General features: G+C 40.3%; 1 protein-coding gene across 1 annotated transcript in view; it reads left to right on the top strand.

Annotated features, from left to right (window-relative positions):
• The window catches only part of efhd1 (EF-hand domain family, member D1), a 28,936-nt gene that overhangs the window by 6,293 nt on the left and 5,172 nt on the right, over positions 1–17,471 (top strand). Inside the window, exons 2-3 of the mRNA XM_084716765.1 lie at positions 13,414–13,561; positions 15,472–15,606. Coding sequence (XP_084572891.1) covers positions 13,414–13,561; positions 15,472–15,606 — 283 coding nt within the window. The remainder of the gene's footprint in view (positions 1–13,413; positions 13,562–15,471; positions 15,607–17,471) is intronic.

The raw sequence follows: 17,471 nt of genomic DNA, 5'->3' as shown, positions 1-17,471 counted from the left end.
CTGTCTGGCCTAGTACTGAGTAGTTTGCTTCTCAGTAGATGCAGCAGTTTGTGAAGTTTTTGTGTGTGCTGTATGTTGGTAACTGTCTGTAATTTCTGTGTTGGTTTAAAGTTTGGACCATCATTGAGGTGGCATTTCTTGACAGTAGCTGTATCTTGTGGCTCTTTAGGGCCTCCCATTTTTGATTTTTATCTGGTGCCTTTGCTAAAAATCAGTTCATGTAAAGTTTGTGTAAAACAACAATAAATGTATGTTCTGAGTTTGTCACAGCACTGAAACGTGTTATTAACCACCCAGCCAAATCAGACTGAGTAAAGAAATCATTAAGAATATAAAATTAGCTCTCAAAATCATTAAAAAGTGAGCAGTTTTCTCAACTCTGAAACTCTGGGGGTGTGTTCACTCCACTGTCTCAGTGTCAAACACTGTGATCCGAAAACCACCTGAAACATGGTCACTCCATCCAGCAGCTTTATTGGACATGTCCAGACATGTTTGAGCCACCAGAGCCAGAGGACTTTGACAGGATGGTATGTTTTTTCTTCTGTGTCTGGTTGTTGGAACTGAAGCGAGCTGAAGTGAACTGCTGGGCTGATTTGAATATATTCATAACTGACTGGTAGGGAGGATGAGGCAGTCTTGTTCATGTGTCGATTCTTGGGTCTTACATAGTGATGGAGGACCATGGCTCTGGCACGTCACTGAGGCATGTTTCAGTCCCACCCAAAAAATCCTTAACAACAATTTAATGGTCTAATTCTGTAATTCTGTAGTTCTCAGTGTATTCACGTGGTTTCAGCAGCTTGTTTCTAACATGTACAATGTGTTCAGAAGAAAAAAAATTCTGAATTCACTGTACACAGCCTTTAATATATTACAGTAAGTTTTGGTTTTTACATTTTTGTTACACATTACCCCCAACACTGGTAATCAACCTTTGACAGATGGATACAAAGGCTGACAAGTGGTCACTAGTGATAGACAGGACAGGTATCATTGGTTGGAAGATCCACATACTTTACTTTGAAGGAAAGTTCAGCCAGTTGTTTTTCTGGTTTCTGTAGAACATGTAGAGTTTATTTGGTGAAGTAGCATAAACCTTATTTTCCTTGGAACCCCCCCCATCTCATATGCATATGCCATATGGTGCACATATGCTAATAGAATAAGTGATGCATTCTCTCTTAGAATTCATGATTCAATTCAAGTCTTAGAACCTTTATCTCTGGTAAATGTCTCTTTTCTAGTATGAGGTGAACATTTTTTCTTTTAACAACCGAACAGAGCAGGGCTTATCCAGTCATATTTCCAACAGAACAATAATGATTCATTATCACAGAGCTTGAGAGTGACACTGTCACAGAATTGTGGCCTACTAAGTAACCTACAAAGTCACCTTCTATTTTTAATTGAGGACAAATGTATCTTTTGTAAGTAGTTTTGTATACAGACTTTTGTATAAATTGTGATTTTAGTTAACGTGCAAGTCTAATTTTGATGACCTTAGAGCAGAGAAAGTCTTGGGGACCCCCTGTGATTTTTGGCTTGCCCCCTTAGGTGTTCAAAGGTTGGGAGCCAATGGCCTGAACCATGTGATACATGCTTGACTCTAATGAAACCATTAAACCATAAATTCTTTTGTAAGTTAAGTAGTAGAACAGTTTTTTTTTTTCCAGTTTCTTGTTTATTCCAGTGGCAGGTATTAGTCTTGTCAGAATATGCTGTTTATTGTTTTATCCAGGATAATGTGTCATGTAAGGTTTCTAGGGTAGGGTAGGCCTTCTGATTGGCTAGACTGAGAATTCCCCCCATAGAGCTCTGTCAGCACCCTCTGTACTTAAGATATCTGGAGCCTTCAGGCTTCTTGTCCTCTGACCTTTGCCTCAGTGGGTTTAAGTTGGTGGTTAGTCAGATGATGTTGACTGGTGATTTCTGAGACTGTCCTCATTGTTTGGATTTGCACTGGTTTTTCTCCAGACAGAGAATGTAGACAGGCTGCAATTGTAGCATGTATCATGAGCGAAGCAGCAGGCCGTGTTGTTCTGTATCCACCCTCTCCATTTCAGCACCACCTGGTTTCTAACCTCCAAACTTGTTTGTCATGTAGGAGGTCCAGTTTCCCCTGTCTCAAATCTCTTTAGTCTCACTTCTTTTGCTGCACTGATCCCATTCACACAGTCCACATTCCCATGGGGCATCGGCCGCCTGGTGACCCAGTTTTCCTCCTCTGAAAGCTTTTGGCTTAAAGGCATATTTCACTTTTCAACATTTTACAAAGCTGTAGTGGATTAGGAATTTTGAATTATTAAGAGTAAGTTTTGAATGTTTCCAGACTTGCTCATGTATCCTGACGGATGTACCAAAGTGAATTTTAGCTTTTTGATAGCTTTATGATAGGCCATTGAGAAATAGGAGCATCACATTTTGAATGTGCTGCTTTAACGTTTTTGCACTGAACAGAGAGCTGTTGGAGCTGAGCTAAACTCAGTGGGTCATAATGGGGGAGATGGAGAAGAATACTAGCAGAGAAAGTGAGTTCCCTTGTGCCAAACACTCAGGCATCTATAATTAAGAAGGAAGCTGCAGAACAATGAGGCTCAGTTTAGACTGTTGCAGGCAACGTGGCATCAGTTCCCTCTCAAATGAAGTGCTGTAAACCTCTTGATTGATTTACATTGTGGATGTAAATTTTTCAGGTCCCGTCTCATAGTTTTTACCCTAAATGTTCCATGTGATATCGCTGTTGTGTAGTTTTATCCTGTCTAAATAAATTCAAAGATTCAAGGATTTAAGGACATTTGATATCATTATACAACACAGGGTTGTACAACGAAATGAGAGTTGTAGTTCCTTCTTAATACGCACAAAATGCAACGCAGATGTTTAATTAAATTCAGAAAGGAATAGGGTGAGAATATAAAGCAGCAACAAGATAATCATGATCATTTGGTTGATATCTTCACAGTTAAAAGTTGCATATCTGACAAAAACATTGTCCCTCAGCTTTGACTGTATTTGTGCAAGAAGCTAACCTGACACACCAGATGATTTGTTCTACACAACCATCTGGGAGGTCATCTTTAGAAACTGTTTGGAAAAGGGCAGGCACTTTCAAAAAACACTTGGCAGGTGATTGGATGAACCATCTGTCTAGCACATCTAACACAGGCTAACTTCAACCAATCAGATCAAACTCTTGCTGAAGTCGGTTGGGAGAAGAGTGAAAACATCTTTTCCATGGAGAAAAGCCTTCAGTGTTGTTCTTTGTTCTTCTTACAAGAAGAAATACTTCTGATGTAACTGATGCTATCGCAGTATCTATGCTAACCTCTTCAGGAGCTGCCATTGTTTGCTTTAGACAAGTCCATGGACTTCCATGGACGTTTCTCGCTGTCGTCTAAAACCACGCCCGTAGCTGCAAGTAGTCCCTCCAGGGACACTGATTGGCTAGCACCACTTTTGATGCAAATGGTTAATTTGAAGCCAGATCTTGTGAATCTAGCTGCCTGGCTAAAGCATCACAGCCGTAAAAACACAGAGCCCACCTCCATTATCCTGCCGGCGTCTTGTCTTTTGCATCCTGTCAGCTCGTAGTGGAAGCCGTCCTTTGGGTGCAACAGCCGATCCAGGATGCTGTGGAGCAGGTCTTTATGTGTGGACATAACAGTCTCTGGTTTCTTGTTGTTTGGCCAGCTTGAGTCCTATTTAGTCTGTTTCATTTTCCTATGCAGGCATTATAAAGGAGCAGCCTTAAGTCCCAGCTGTAGCATGGTTCTTGTCTGCTCACATCCTCTCCTCCTGTGGTGGTCACCTGCGGTGGATCGTCCATCTGATCTGACTGTATATTCAAAAGATGCTTACTGTATTTGTTGATTGTCTCAGGGTCCTCCGCTCTGGAATGAACGTGGACCCTCTTTGTGTTCACATTTTTTTATTTTAGCAATGGAACATTTACTTATTTATTTATTTATGCATCTATCCATGCACCCATCCATCAGGCGCAGCATTGTGGGTGGGCCTAACAGGCCTGGGCCCACCCACTCTCTCTCTCCTGGTAAAAGTCGTTGTAGCTCACCCATCATTCTGATCACTTTGTTTCTCTCTCTCCTTACAATCAATTTAAAGAGTAATCCAGCCAGATCAAATGAAAATGCATTAAAAGGAATAAAATGACAGTTTTCTTAATGGATTGATATACTGATCTACTTGAGATAAGGAGATATCCTGTGCCATTTGAAATAAATATAAACTGCAGATTGAAACTGTTCAAAAGATTTTAAGTGTCATAATCAACTGGAAGTGCTAGTCGCCATCCACAGTATGATACCAGTGATTTTTGTTAAAGTGAGATTACCAGTTGGAAACAGTGTTAACTTTTGTAATTAAAAGGCCCATCCGAAGTTACCGTGACCCACCCAAAATTAAAATTCTGGTGCCTTGCCTGCCATTCATCCATCCATCCATCCATCCATCCATGCATCCATGCATCCATCCATCCATCCATCTTCATTAATCAATTCACTCACCAAGTTCACTCTTGTACAGCCATGCGGAGTATCTACAGTCTGACAGCCATGTTGGATCAAAGCCAGACTGACGGTGGTGACCCGTCTGCAGCTTTTTACTGCGTGCTTCGGTGGGAGGGCTGGAACAAGTGTGTTTGGGTCTAGTCGTGGCGACGTTAACAGGGGCAGGAGATCGGCAGCGCTGTGGTCGGGGCTGGGAGAGATGCTCTCATTTTGACTAACACTGGCCGCAGAGCTACCTGTGCTTCCCGCCTCGCCACGTACGGTTCGTTTAAAAAACGCCGATATTTTTGCTTGGTGAGGCAAACAGTTTGGGAACCTTTGGTCGTCCATTTACAACTTTTGTCTGTTTGTTGTTGTTTTTTACCGTAACGGTGGGAAACTGTCTCTCCTCCGCTCTCTGAGTGTGGGTGGGTGTGTCTGTACTGGTGCATCGGTGTGTGCTGTGAGAGAGGAGCGAGGGAGGAGACCCGCCCATCACAGAGGAGAGGAGAAATGCATTGAAATGAATGTAATGAAACGATAGCAACGCATTAGACTGTGAAATCGCACAAATTAGAGTTAGCTTTTTTATTTCATAAAAAAACACCTGTTATAGGCCCTTTTAAAATATAAATTAAATAATGAAATTTAAAAAAATCTACAACTTGAATTTCTGTGTGGTGGTCCTGTTGGGAGGGCGGGGCGCCCTGCCAAATACACTGTAGGGGAAACACTGCCATTATTGTCACCACAGCTGCTGCACTCTGTCTGGGTGGTAGTTCTTGCTGCCTTGTTTGGTGGACCACCGCTTGCACTTCGTAGACAAGATGGTGACAGTTGAGTGTGAGAGTTGTCCCGTGTTCCACACTCAATTTTTTGGCCATTTGAGTACAACATCTGAGTACCTTCATTGTGCCATCCATGTGAGCACACTTATGCACTCAAAACAGAAAGTGTAAGTACAGAAGTGTGCAAATTGGGACACAATATAGGTCTCCAACAGAGAATTGCCCATCCCACCATCCACCAATACAGATAGCACAGATAAAGCTCTCTGTGTCTGACGTGGTAAGTATGGACGCCTCACTCAAGGGATAATTCTACATTGTCACAGCACAGTATTTTAAGCATCCCACTCCACCTCTGTATTTTGTCAGGTGCTTGTGGTTGTTTTTTCTTATAAATTTCTGTAGATAATTTTTGAATATTCAACATCGTTACTCATGTTATTCATTCCTTTAATGAGATATTACTTATGATGAGAAGTAGCCTACATTATTTCCTCTGCTCAGTTACAGCACAGTTACATGACATTTCCAGACAGTCAGAGAAAAAAAATGATGTGTCCTGGTTAGAGTTTAGTTATAAAATCCTCCCTGCTGAGTGGCTGCTGACAGCTCTGTCAGCTGAGGCATCAGTCACAGCAGCAGAGATGGTTTGTACCAGGCTCTTGTTCAAACACGCTGCCCTCCGTTTCTTTCTTTGCTCTTTATTCTCATTACAGTTATTTTGTGGTTTGGTCACTTTGAGACCAGACTGTATGTGTAAAAGTTAAATGTTGTTGTCTCTGATTGTTCCAAACATCAACTTAAAGTGTTTTAAAAAAAGAAACAGAAAGAGAACAGTATCTTCTTCACTTGGATAAAGTTTCTCAGGAAAATGGGTGAGGTGACAGAGTGGAGTAGCCAACTATTTAGCATGAAGCATGATGGGTAATAGAGGCAGACTGGTTGCACTCTGTCTTGGTGGTGGTCTGTCTTCAATCACAAAAACTTCAGTTTGGCACAGAATGCTTTAACAAATTAAACTTTGACTTCATTAAACCTTCCTTTGGCAGGCAAATCTTTTCTTTAATGATTTAATTATCAAGCACAGATTTGAATTTATCTTGAACTGAAACTCTGCTTGATCAAGATAACAAACCTGAGCAGTTTGTGCAAGAAATGTGCTTCTTTTGAATACATTTGTCTTCAAGATCTGCATACAAACTTTCTTTGAAGACTTTGCTCAACTGTTCTATCATCTGCGTTGACTTTAATTGTGTAGTCAGTGTAGGAGATTTTAACATTCATGTTGACAACTCCAGCACTAAAGAAGTGAGTGGTAGTCTGGATAACAATGGACTGACTCAGCATGTGACCAAGCCCACACACCATAAGGGCTTTAATCATCTCTGAGGCTGTGGTGACTGATGTTCCTCTATCTCATCATTCCTGTGTTTCTTTTTAGATGAACATCTCTGTGCACACAAATGTTCAATCAGAGCTAATCAGAAAACCACGGAAAACACAGTGAATAAATCACTCAGGCTTTCTCTTCCACACCCACGCTCCATTCAATCTCAGCCAAATATCTTGTACATGACTTCACTTTTAAAATGACAAATGTTATTAATGCCGTTGTCCCCACTAAAGTGAAGCAGGTCTCAGGTGAGGTTTTTTAATTTATTTTTTTGTTTTACATTAATCTAACCAGGCAAGTCAACGAGAGCAAATTCTTATTTGAGACACTGGAAAAATTTCAAAAAGAATGTATTGAAATGTTGGTGAAAAACAAACGTGCATGTTCATTATGTCTTAAGTAGAGGGAGGCATTTATAATTTAGAACAGGTCCAAGTCCAAGGCAGTCCTTCTCTGACATCTTGCAGACAATGATAATTCTTATTTGCTGCTGTTGACAAGATGAAAAATCCAAGCTCACAAGTAGGCTGACACACAATGGTGAGAACACACTTAACCACAGAGGGTGGTGCGTCTTTCTCTAAAGACCCATTTCTTTGTAGCAACTTTGTTTTGTACAAAGTCATATGAAGGAAAACCAAAACTGAACAGGGTTCATAAAAAATATCTAATCAAAGGGGTCAGGGCATTACAGTGCCTGGAAGGAAGTGTGTGAGCATTCCTGTGTGCCCATGGCAGTAACGCCTGCTCTGCTCATGTTCAGATGGCAGCAGGGAAACACCCTCTGGAATTCCTGCACTCCCACAAAGAAGAGCCAAACTAGTCCATGGTTGCCTTTGTGTTTCCAGGACTGGAATGCTGTGCCAAGAGAGGAAGCCCTCTCCGTCTGTAATCAGTCCATCATGCAAATGAGGGCCTAATTGTGATCACTTTCAACCCGCTTACAACTGGTTACCATGATAACTAAATGCAACGACTATATTCTACATTTAGACCTCGGTATTTAAAGGGATAGTTCATGCCAAAATCAAAAATACATCTTTTCTCTGGCCTGTAGTGCTGTTTATCCATTTAGATAGTTTTGTTGTGAGTTGCAGAGTTTTGGAGATATCAGCTGTAGAGATGTCTGCCTTCTCTCCACTATAATGGGACTAGATGTCACTAGATGGTTTGTGGTGCAGAGAAATGAGTCCCATTTAGTCCCATTATATCGGAGAGAAGGCAGACATCTCTATGGCTGATATCTCCAGAACTCTGCAACTCACACCAAAACTATCTAGATGGATAAACAGCACTACAGGCCAGGGGATTTTTGTTTTTGGAGTGAATTGTCCCTTTAATTCTAACAACCGTTGGTCCATCAGTGTGTTGAGGAATCACGGTTATGTAGATGATCAGACGTTTGTGCAGTTGTCACACTGCTGATACAAACAGCAGCTGTCAAACACACTAATTAAATGAACATTGTTTCTTGCGTGTTCATGTGAAGAGACAAAAAGTCCCCTCATAGTGATGTGACGCTCCTGTGTGTTTCTTCTGTTTACACAGGAGATAGTGTGTTCACATAGTGAAAAGAATGAAATATGTGACTTTAAGACCACATGGTTCTCTGTGGCTTCACATTCCATTGTGTGCTTCAAGTTATTGATTTATTCTGGATATAAAGACCACAACCTTCTTGCAACCTTTACCTTTAATCTTGCTTTAGTTGCACAAATGTGATATAATCTTACTGTGCACACAGTACTTCCTGTGACCACCAAGTTTCCTTTATCTTTACTTAGATTGGACCAGACAATCAGATGTTTGCTGTATGCATTTCTTTAACATTTTGTATTATAGAATTTCATAATCTGGTAAGTAAGTCAAGTACAGTATCTTCAATCTTTTTACCTGCAATTTGGGTACGAAAAACTCCGCCCAACAATGGCAGAAACCTCAGGAAGAGCAGCAGCAGAGGGATCCCTCTCTCAGGACAGATGGACGCTGCATGACAGAGCAGACGAATACAAATCACACTACATACAAATTATGTTGACAAAATTACATATTGCATTACATATATACATATACATGTAGACTGTAAAATGTTTAAAGAGTAGGGCTGCCCTCAACCAAAGATTTTTCTAGCTGACCATTAGTTCAAGCCATTCAGTGTTTCCCAATCCTGGTCTTGGGGCTCACTGCCCTACATGCTTCTTATGTTTCCCTGTTCCAACACACCTGATTCAAATGATCAGTTCATCATCAAACCTCTGCAGAGGCCTGATAATGACCTGATCATTTGAATCAGAACAGGACACTGGGACTAGGGTTGGAAAACTCTGCATTAGACGACTAGTCATCACATGTTTATGATATTAAATCAATTATTTAAACATAAACAGCATTTCTGGGATACTAAGCAAACCGCCTGTTAAATACAGGACAAAGTCATGACCCTGAATGTACCGGAAACAACCAGTTTGTACTTTGTTAAATGTTAAAATTGTACTCAATTTTAACTGTTTTCTGAGTGTTTTCTTACTGTTAGACTAATCCAAATTAAAATTTGCATTTAATTGACAGGGAAATTGGTCGCCAGGAACATCCTGTATACAAACCAGTAACACCGGTCCAATAACAGATAGCACTTCTATGCTAAATGTAAGTTCTGTAAAGCAGCCATTGCTTGTGTGATCCATGTAACAAATAGAGTTGCAGCTGTAAGATGTGTGCAGATACACACTGCTGTGATAAACAATGCTGCACTCTGTGTGCTCTCTGTGTCCCAAGGGCCCCAGTTAGAGAAAAGGTTTCTCTCAGCATAATTACATGTTTCTGCATCTCTTCACAAACACGTTCCTCCATCGTGCATCTCACAAACCAACGCTGACCTGCAATAACGGAGCTCCACCACAGTGTTTGTGAAGGAGAGGTCGGGATAAGGAGAGGTTTTTATGATGAGTGTGAATGCCTACATGTCTGCTGACATGGCCAGCAGACAATAGTGTTCCTATTGACAATAGACTTCATAGTTCTAAAAAGAAGAGCCAAAATAGCTCTAAATAACACTGGGTGTGGCTGTACCCTGGATTTTTTGGGTATTAGTCCAGAGACTTTGAATCTTGGGTGGGGTTCAGTATGTGATGATGTCATATCAGGCTGATTGTTAACAGAGTTCCGTGAGACTGTTTTTTTAGGTCCTCATGGCCTTTTCAAGAGCCTGAATGAAACAATGACTCGGTTTCTGGTCTGAACAGATTAATCTCACTGTGAGGTCAGCAGGCCTGATACTTCAGTATGTATTCACACACACACACACACACACACACGCTACACAACTGCTGAAAGCTTCTATAAATACTCATCCTATCAGACATAAGCCTCTGTGGGCTTTGCCATTGGCTCATCTCATCCAGTTGGTGATAACAGCTGTCTGACTGGCTGCTTGAATCTCTCATGGTCACATGCAGTCGTGACTGAGGTAAGAGCTTTAAAGGGAAAGTTTCACATTCTAGAGCTGCTGTTTTATGCTGATGTTGAGCAGTGATAGAGGATGAAGTACATGCCAAGAAAGTCCAGACGTTTTTTCAGGATGGGAGAATGATCTTTGTGTTGCTCCTTTATGTTGCATGAGACATTCAGTCCATGTTTAGCCTTCACAAGCATTGATGGAGCAAGGTTCACCATTTTGTGACAGTTTAACAGTTTAAGAACAACGTTTCTCAACCAAAACTGCAGGAATTTAGTAGAGATGCACCGATTGCTGTTTTCTTCGGATTTTGGCCGATTCTGATTTTCAGTCTTTCTAAGAACTGTAATTGACAGCATTCACAAATATTTTGCAACTTTTCCTGTAAAAATTAAATAAGATGTTCATAATAAGACACTGACTATTAAATATTCATTAAATGCTATTTAAATCTTCTCCATAGTCCTCCAGGTTACAGCCAGGGCTTATTATAGTTTTATGAAATATATATGAATCATATATGAATATATATGATATGAATCAACTGAATATGATGACTCGTGAAATCCCACGAGATCATGGAATCTGGAATTTCACGGGACACGATTTCACGTGATCTCCTGTGGAAGCAGATGTAAACAAACCAGAGACGGACGCTGTGCAACAGTTTGCTACGGTAAAACTTTGCCATCAGAAGAACAGATGCAGAAGTTAAACAAGTCTGGATGAGAAAATGTTTGAGGAGACACATCAACACAGGCTGTTTATTCTTCAGCCAGAACAGGAGGTGAGATTTTAATTGTCCCTCTGTGAACAGCAGTCTGCTGCTAGCTAACATTAGCATGAAGAGCTACAAAGTTTACGGCTGTTTTGCGACATTGTCAGCTGCTCTGTCTCGTTGTAGACTGTCTGTCTTCTCTTTATCTTGTTCTTGGAATCTGTCACTGACACCAGCTTCAAGCAGACAAGTATCAGAGTGTGTAGCTGTTATCAGCGCTGTGTTGACGTCACGGCCAGTTTGTTTGCTGCGCGCATGACGTGACCATCGTGCAGAACGTGTGTGCGACAATGATGGGCACAGAATCAGATATGTGACACTGACCAGCCGGTCACTGGTCAGGGCTGGTCACGCTGAAAACCGGCCGGTCCTGGTCTCTGGCCGGTCGATCGGTGCATCTTTAGAATTTAGAGAGTTCACCATCTACAATCCATAATATCATGAAAAGATTCAGAGAATCCAGAGAAATCTCTGCATGTAAGGGACAAGACTGAAAACTAACACTGAATGTCTGTGACCTTTGACCCCTCAGGCAGTGCTGCATTAAAAACTGCATTAAAAACCCACATCATTGTATAAAGGATACTACATGGGCTCAGGAACACTTTGGAAAACCGTTGTCAGTAAACACAGTTTGTCTCTGCATCTACAAATGTAAGTTAAGACTCTACCATGCAAAAAGAAAGACATATATCAACAACATCCAGAAACACTGCAGACTTCTCTGGACCTGAGCTCATCTGAGATGGAATGACACAAAGTGGAAAAGTGTGCTGTGGTCTGACAAGTCCACATTTCAGACTGTTTTCACTAATCATGGACGTCGTGTCCTCTGGACTAAAGAGGAAAAGGACCATCCAGATTGTTACCAGCACTACAACAGACTTCAACAGACAGCAGCTGTGATGGTGTGGAGGTGTGTTAGTGCCCATGGCATCATGGGTAACTGTCACATCTGTGAAGGCCATTAATGCTGAAAGGTTCATAAAGGTTTTGGAGCAACATATGCTGCCATCCAGACGACGTCTTTTTCAGACGTCCCTGCTTTTTTCAGTGAGAAAACACCAAGACACATTGTGGACATGTTCCAACAGTGTGTCTTCATAGTAAAAGAGTTCAGGTAGTAGACTGACCTGCCTGCAGTCCAGACCTGTCTCCCATTGGAAATGTGTGGTGTATTATGAAGCACAAAATACGACGACAGAGACCCTGGACTGTTGAGCAGCTGAAGTCGTATATCAAGCAAGAAGGAGAAAAAAAGGCTATATGAATCTTCAACAATTAGTGTCCTCAGTTTGCAAACAGTGACTGAGTGTTGTTAAAAGAGACAGTGATGTCTCACAGTAGTAAACATGCTTCTGTCCTAACAAAAATAAATAAAGTGAATCAGTTTGAACATTAAATATCTTGTCTTTGTCCTGTATTCAACTGAATATAGGTTGAAAAAAATAATAGAAAATTATTGTATGTATAAGTATGTTTTTATTCATACTTTGCACAACGTCCCAACTTTTTTGGAGTTGGGTTGTATCTTTCTTGTAAAATGTCCACTGTAACAACGCTGCTGTTACTAATTTAATCCCAAATGAGCTGGTCTTCATAAAGTCTTTGATTAGTGTCTCTGGAATATGGGTGTTTTGGGAAATCTGGAGAAAATTAGAATGTGTTTATGACAGAGAGCATTGTTTCTGTGTTTGGGTGGTTTTGAGGGTGTTGTTGGACTGTTCTAAATTTTCAGTGTAGCTGTGGGCGAATTACAGACCTGAGTGGAGCTGTTTTATTTCATTGTGACATTTGACCAGAAAAACAAGTTTGTTACTGATGGCAGGAAGGATGTTGTAGTCTTACATGTTTCCAATTCTGCTAATTCTTCCAGTATGTGAAGGTTGTGTTTGAGTTATTGTCTACAGATTGGGATATTATGTAAGAGAGATAAATATTACTAAAAAAAAAGTTAAACATTGTTAATCTGCATGATGAATCTCACTTCGTTGCGTAACGTCAGAATCAGAAATAATGCCAGAATCATATTACAACCAGTCTCAAACTGTTCAAACAGTACAGGGTAACAGTTCAATTTCCAGGTTGCATAATTTCTGGGCAAACTAATGTATTTGAAATTTCATAGAAATTACCTGCAAATTACCTGCAAATTTTAAGTATGCATGAAAATGACAGTTGCAAATTGTAACATACTTACCATGAAATTTGTGGGTAATATGTGGGTAAATTCAGAGGAATTTTTTACATGTTGCTCTGCAATTAATACCAAGAAATGAAAATGGTGCTTGATAATTGTCACATAATTAACCATGAAATTTGTGAGTAATTTGAATTTCAAATTGAATTGAAATTGAAGTGTTACTGAGTTCTGTTCCAGTGACAGAGCATGAAACGCGAATCAGTGTATGAGTTACCGCTGTGCTGTGTGGGCTGTCATCACGCTCCCGGCCCTGTTGGACCTAACTCTGTGTGGGTTTTGTGGTTTGCAGGTATGACACTGGCAGAGATGGTTTCATCGACCTGATGGAGCTGAAGCTGATGATGGAGAAGTTGGGAGCTCCACAGACACACTTGGGCCTCAAGAACATGATCAAAGAGGTGGATGAAGACTTCGATGGCAAACTGAGCTTCAGAGAGGTGAGGGTGTGGCTTCAGACAGCATTAGTTAATCCTGTTCCTGAGCTATGTGGCTCTTCATGCTGTGAGTGATGTCACATGTGTCAATGTAGCTAAATCTGACCTTCAGTCGTCATCAGCATTGTTAAATAGGAGTTCATAGAAAGACAGCCTCTCTCATCATGTACCCACACAGACAGCCCCACTGAGCTCTGTGTGGGAAACACTGACATTTCTGATAATTGTAGCTCATTTTAGACTTTTATGTAACAAGTGAAGTTAAGGTGTTAATGTGTGCAGCAGTGTGAGGAGGCTGTGAGAATACTGCTGAATTCTGGAATAACAAGAGGCATGAATGGCACACAGTATCTACAGCAGGGGTCTGTAATGTTTTTCAGGCCAGGGACCTGTCAGCTGATTAGAAAGATGGAACAGGGACTTTCTGCTACATATATATATTCTTCTCTCATTTATGCTTATCTGTAGCTGCTAAGTCAGCTGCATGGCTAATATCAGAAGTGTTAGACAGACCCTCCATCTCAAACCACAGCTAAGAGTGCAGTCTCTTGCATGTGAAGTTACATTGTGGTTCACAAGAGTGTCTGTACTCTGGATAATAATACAGCTAACTGGCCAATATGTTTCAATAATACATGGCTAACTCATGCTACACAGTCATTTAATAGGTTAGTTAGCTCACATGTTGGCACAAAGATTCATTTTTGAACTTTTTTTTTCATTATAAAACAATAATTTGTTGGACCCTCTGCAGTAACTCTGAGGGCCCCTTAAGGATCAAGGAACCCATGTTGAAGACCCTTGATCTACAGTATGAGTGCATGAACACAGCAGAAGTGAACTGCTGATGGCTGTAACACCTGTAGTAGATGTTCTGATCCCTGCTCAACTGCAAACTCTACAATCGCCAATCATGGCACAAATTCTATTTGTATATATGCTTTAATCAGTGGTTTCCAAACTGCGGGGTGGGCCCCCCTGGTGGGTTGCGGATGACCAGGTTCAAAAAACAGAGTGAAACAAAGTTGAGTGAATATGATTTATGAAGTGTAAATAAATAATATTATCATGCTGACATTTATTTCACTAAAATTCAGTTGCACAGTCAGTTCAGTTTCTTCCTCAGTTATTGTTAATGATTATTCTACATTATTGTGTGGTGGGAGGATGTGGACTTTTTTTTCAGCCTCTGAAGGCGGGCATGCAAATAAAAAGTTTGGGAACTACTGGGTTACATCATAGTTCAACACAAACATGACAAACAGTACATAACTAAGACATTTCCCCACCATGCCGAAATGCTTCAGTAGTACTGTCACTGCTTTCTGCCATGTTTTCATTTTACCAAACAAATCCACGCTGCTTGCTGCACGTGTGCCTGTGGCCGGGGGACTGTGGCAGACTGTAAGTTTTTTATGTTACATTTATTGAACACATTGTTATATAATTTAAACTGGAGACTAACTGTTGGTAATTTCACCCTGGTTTACCATTAACCTGGTAATCATTACATCCCTACTGTCAGCATTTCTCTTGCTTATCAAATCTCTCTGAAAGTGATCCCAACAATACTGTTCACCGTGATTGTTGTTGTTCAAGTTGTGATGTGGACTCCCCCATCCACTAGAGTTACAACCGTTTTTTTTATGGGTCTTTGTGTGGACGGACATTTAGACTCTGCATGGTTTTGCATCAGAACCAGAAAATCTCCCTCTGCATCAAAAAAGTGGCCTGCCTGCAGGTGTTGTAGACAAGAATAGAGGTGAGAAATTGTGTCCGTGGGCTAACAGGGACCGAAGGATGATGGTAATGATGTGTGGAGAAGGACAAACCGAGGGGACAAACACAATTTGTCTATGAACACAGCAAAGGGAACAACTGACTGAAGATGTGTTTGATCTTTCTTCCTGCAGTTCCTGCTGATCTTCCGGAGAGCGGCTGCTGGAGAGCTGCAGGAGGAGAGCGGTCTGATGGCTCTGGCCAGACTATCTGAGATCAACGTCTCCACTGAGGGAGTGATGGGGGCCAAAGACTTCTTTGAAGCCAAGGTACCTTATGTTTGTTCTCTCTGTTGTCTTGTATGACATTACCATCTGCAGAGTGACAGGATTTAGTTTGACCGCAACTTCTTCAAGAACATCTTAAACAATACGACTTATATTTTTACCTACTTTAAAGTCTTACTCATCATTTCAATCACATATGATAACATTTTACTCCCCAGATTAATTTTAGACACAAAGGGATGAACCAGCTGTGGTATATTTTATATGATATCTGTATTGTACATGTTTTATTGTGGTGCAACTGAAGGCTGAGGGCTAAAAGGCGAGCAGAAGTATGAATTAAATGACCGGGCATGTCCTGGTGTAATGGCTCTATATGCATCTGAAGCAACCTGGAACACACCTGTTTATTGCCCCGTTTCCAGCTGGTATTAACATGTGTCTTGTGTGGTCTGATCCTAAGTGACAGCTCTAAGTATGTCACCACTGTTGATCAGATTGAACTTCTCCGCTCTGTATGCAAATAAACATGTAGCTCTATCATTTCTGTTTGCAAAGACCAAATATGATGATGCTTCTAAACGGCGATGCAACAGTAGTAGCCAACATGGAATAATGTATTCCAATACAGTTACTAATTACCTGTTAAAAATGTAATCAGTAAGCCAATCCAGGAATCACAATATTAAAGTACTACTTTTGGATTACCTCAATATAAATTTTGATTGAATTGTTATCTTAATTTAACATTCTATGTTAATTGACACATTTATTAGTTTGTCCAGCTGTTCCTTCCTTTGTTGTGCATGGTTTATTGATTTATTGATTGACTGATTGATTGATTCGGGCCATGATAATGAACTGACTGTAAGATTAGCTGGTTTCACCTGTTATCAGAGTGCTGTTGTGAGACTCTGAAGTGTTGTATATTGTTATTTTATTTTAAAATGTATTTTACATCTGTCTAAAATATGCATTTGTGTCTGTAACTGTAAGGGAATACAGTTACCTTTTCTGTATCCAGATTACATAATCCTGTTACATGTTATCCATTACTTCCTGAGCCTGAATATACAAACATACATACAAACAAACAGATCCACCCTTCAACATTAACAATAACAACAATAGTGTCATGTATTATGAATAAATAAAGCTGTAAATAGATAAACTGTACAACAGTATGACAGTAGCAAGATACACTTTTAGCCTTAAATAAAAGAATTATTAACAGAGTTGGTCTCCTTATCAAAGAGATTGGCTGAAATATGATTCAGCAGATATGAAGGAGTCAGTGTATTCACACAGATTCACACAGACTGAACCTCTTTCCAAAATACCTTGATGTGATAACATGACCAGAAGGAATGTACCTTTGTGTATTTTACATTTATAACAGAATTGTGAGCTGTTGGAGAACATTTTCTTGAGGCAAATAGATTTATAATAAATCCTATGACAAAAATTGTAATTTTGTTCACGTATAGAAATTGAAGGAGATTTCTGAAAGATCCTGTTGCAGATCTTGGTCCAGTCAGCAGAAATAAATGTTGCCCCAGATCACTCCCCCAACAGCTGCAGGGAATCATACACAGAGCAACACCACAGAGTATAAATCTCTGAGATTACACCCTTGAGAGTCTTGGCTGAGACCAAGGTATTTTCCAGTTCTAACAATTTCAAACACATCTCATTCTTCTCTGAAAGAGATTCTGTGAAATGGTGAATTTGAAGATATTTGAAAAAAACTTTTTGGAGGATGTAAAAATCAATCCTGATTTGCTCACATGACTTCAAAGTCTACAACAAATTCTTATTTTTTTGGTCCTTCTTCTAAATACGTTCTCATTGTGCCTGCACAGTGACAATAAAGTTCTTAAATCTTGAATTTGGCAGATGTTCTAGAT

The sequence above is a fragment of the Lutjanus erythropterus genome, chromosome 4 (assembly GCF_056507025.1).
Source record: "Lutjanus erythropterus isolate fLutEry1 chromosome 4, fLutEry1.hap2, whole genome shotgun sequence".
NCBI lineage: Eukaryota > Metazoa > Chordata > Actinopteri > Lutjaniformes > Lutjanidae > Lutjanus > Lutjanus erythropterus.
The sequence above is the reverse complement of the archived record's forward strand: the minus strand, read 5'-3'. Positions and strand labels throughout refer to the sequence as shown.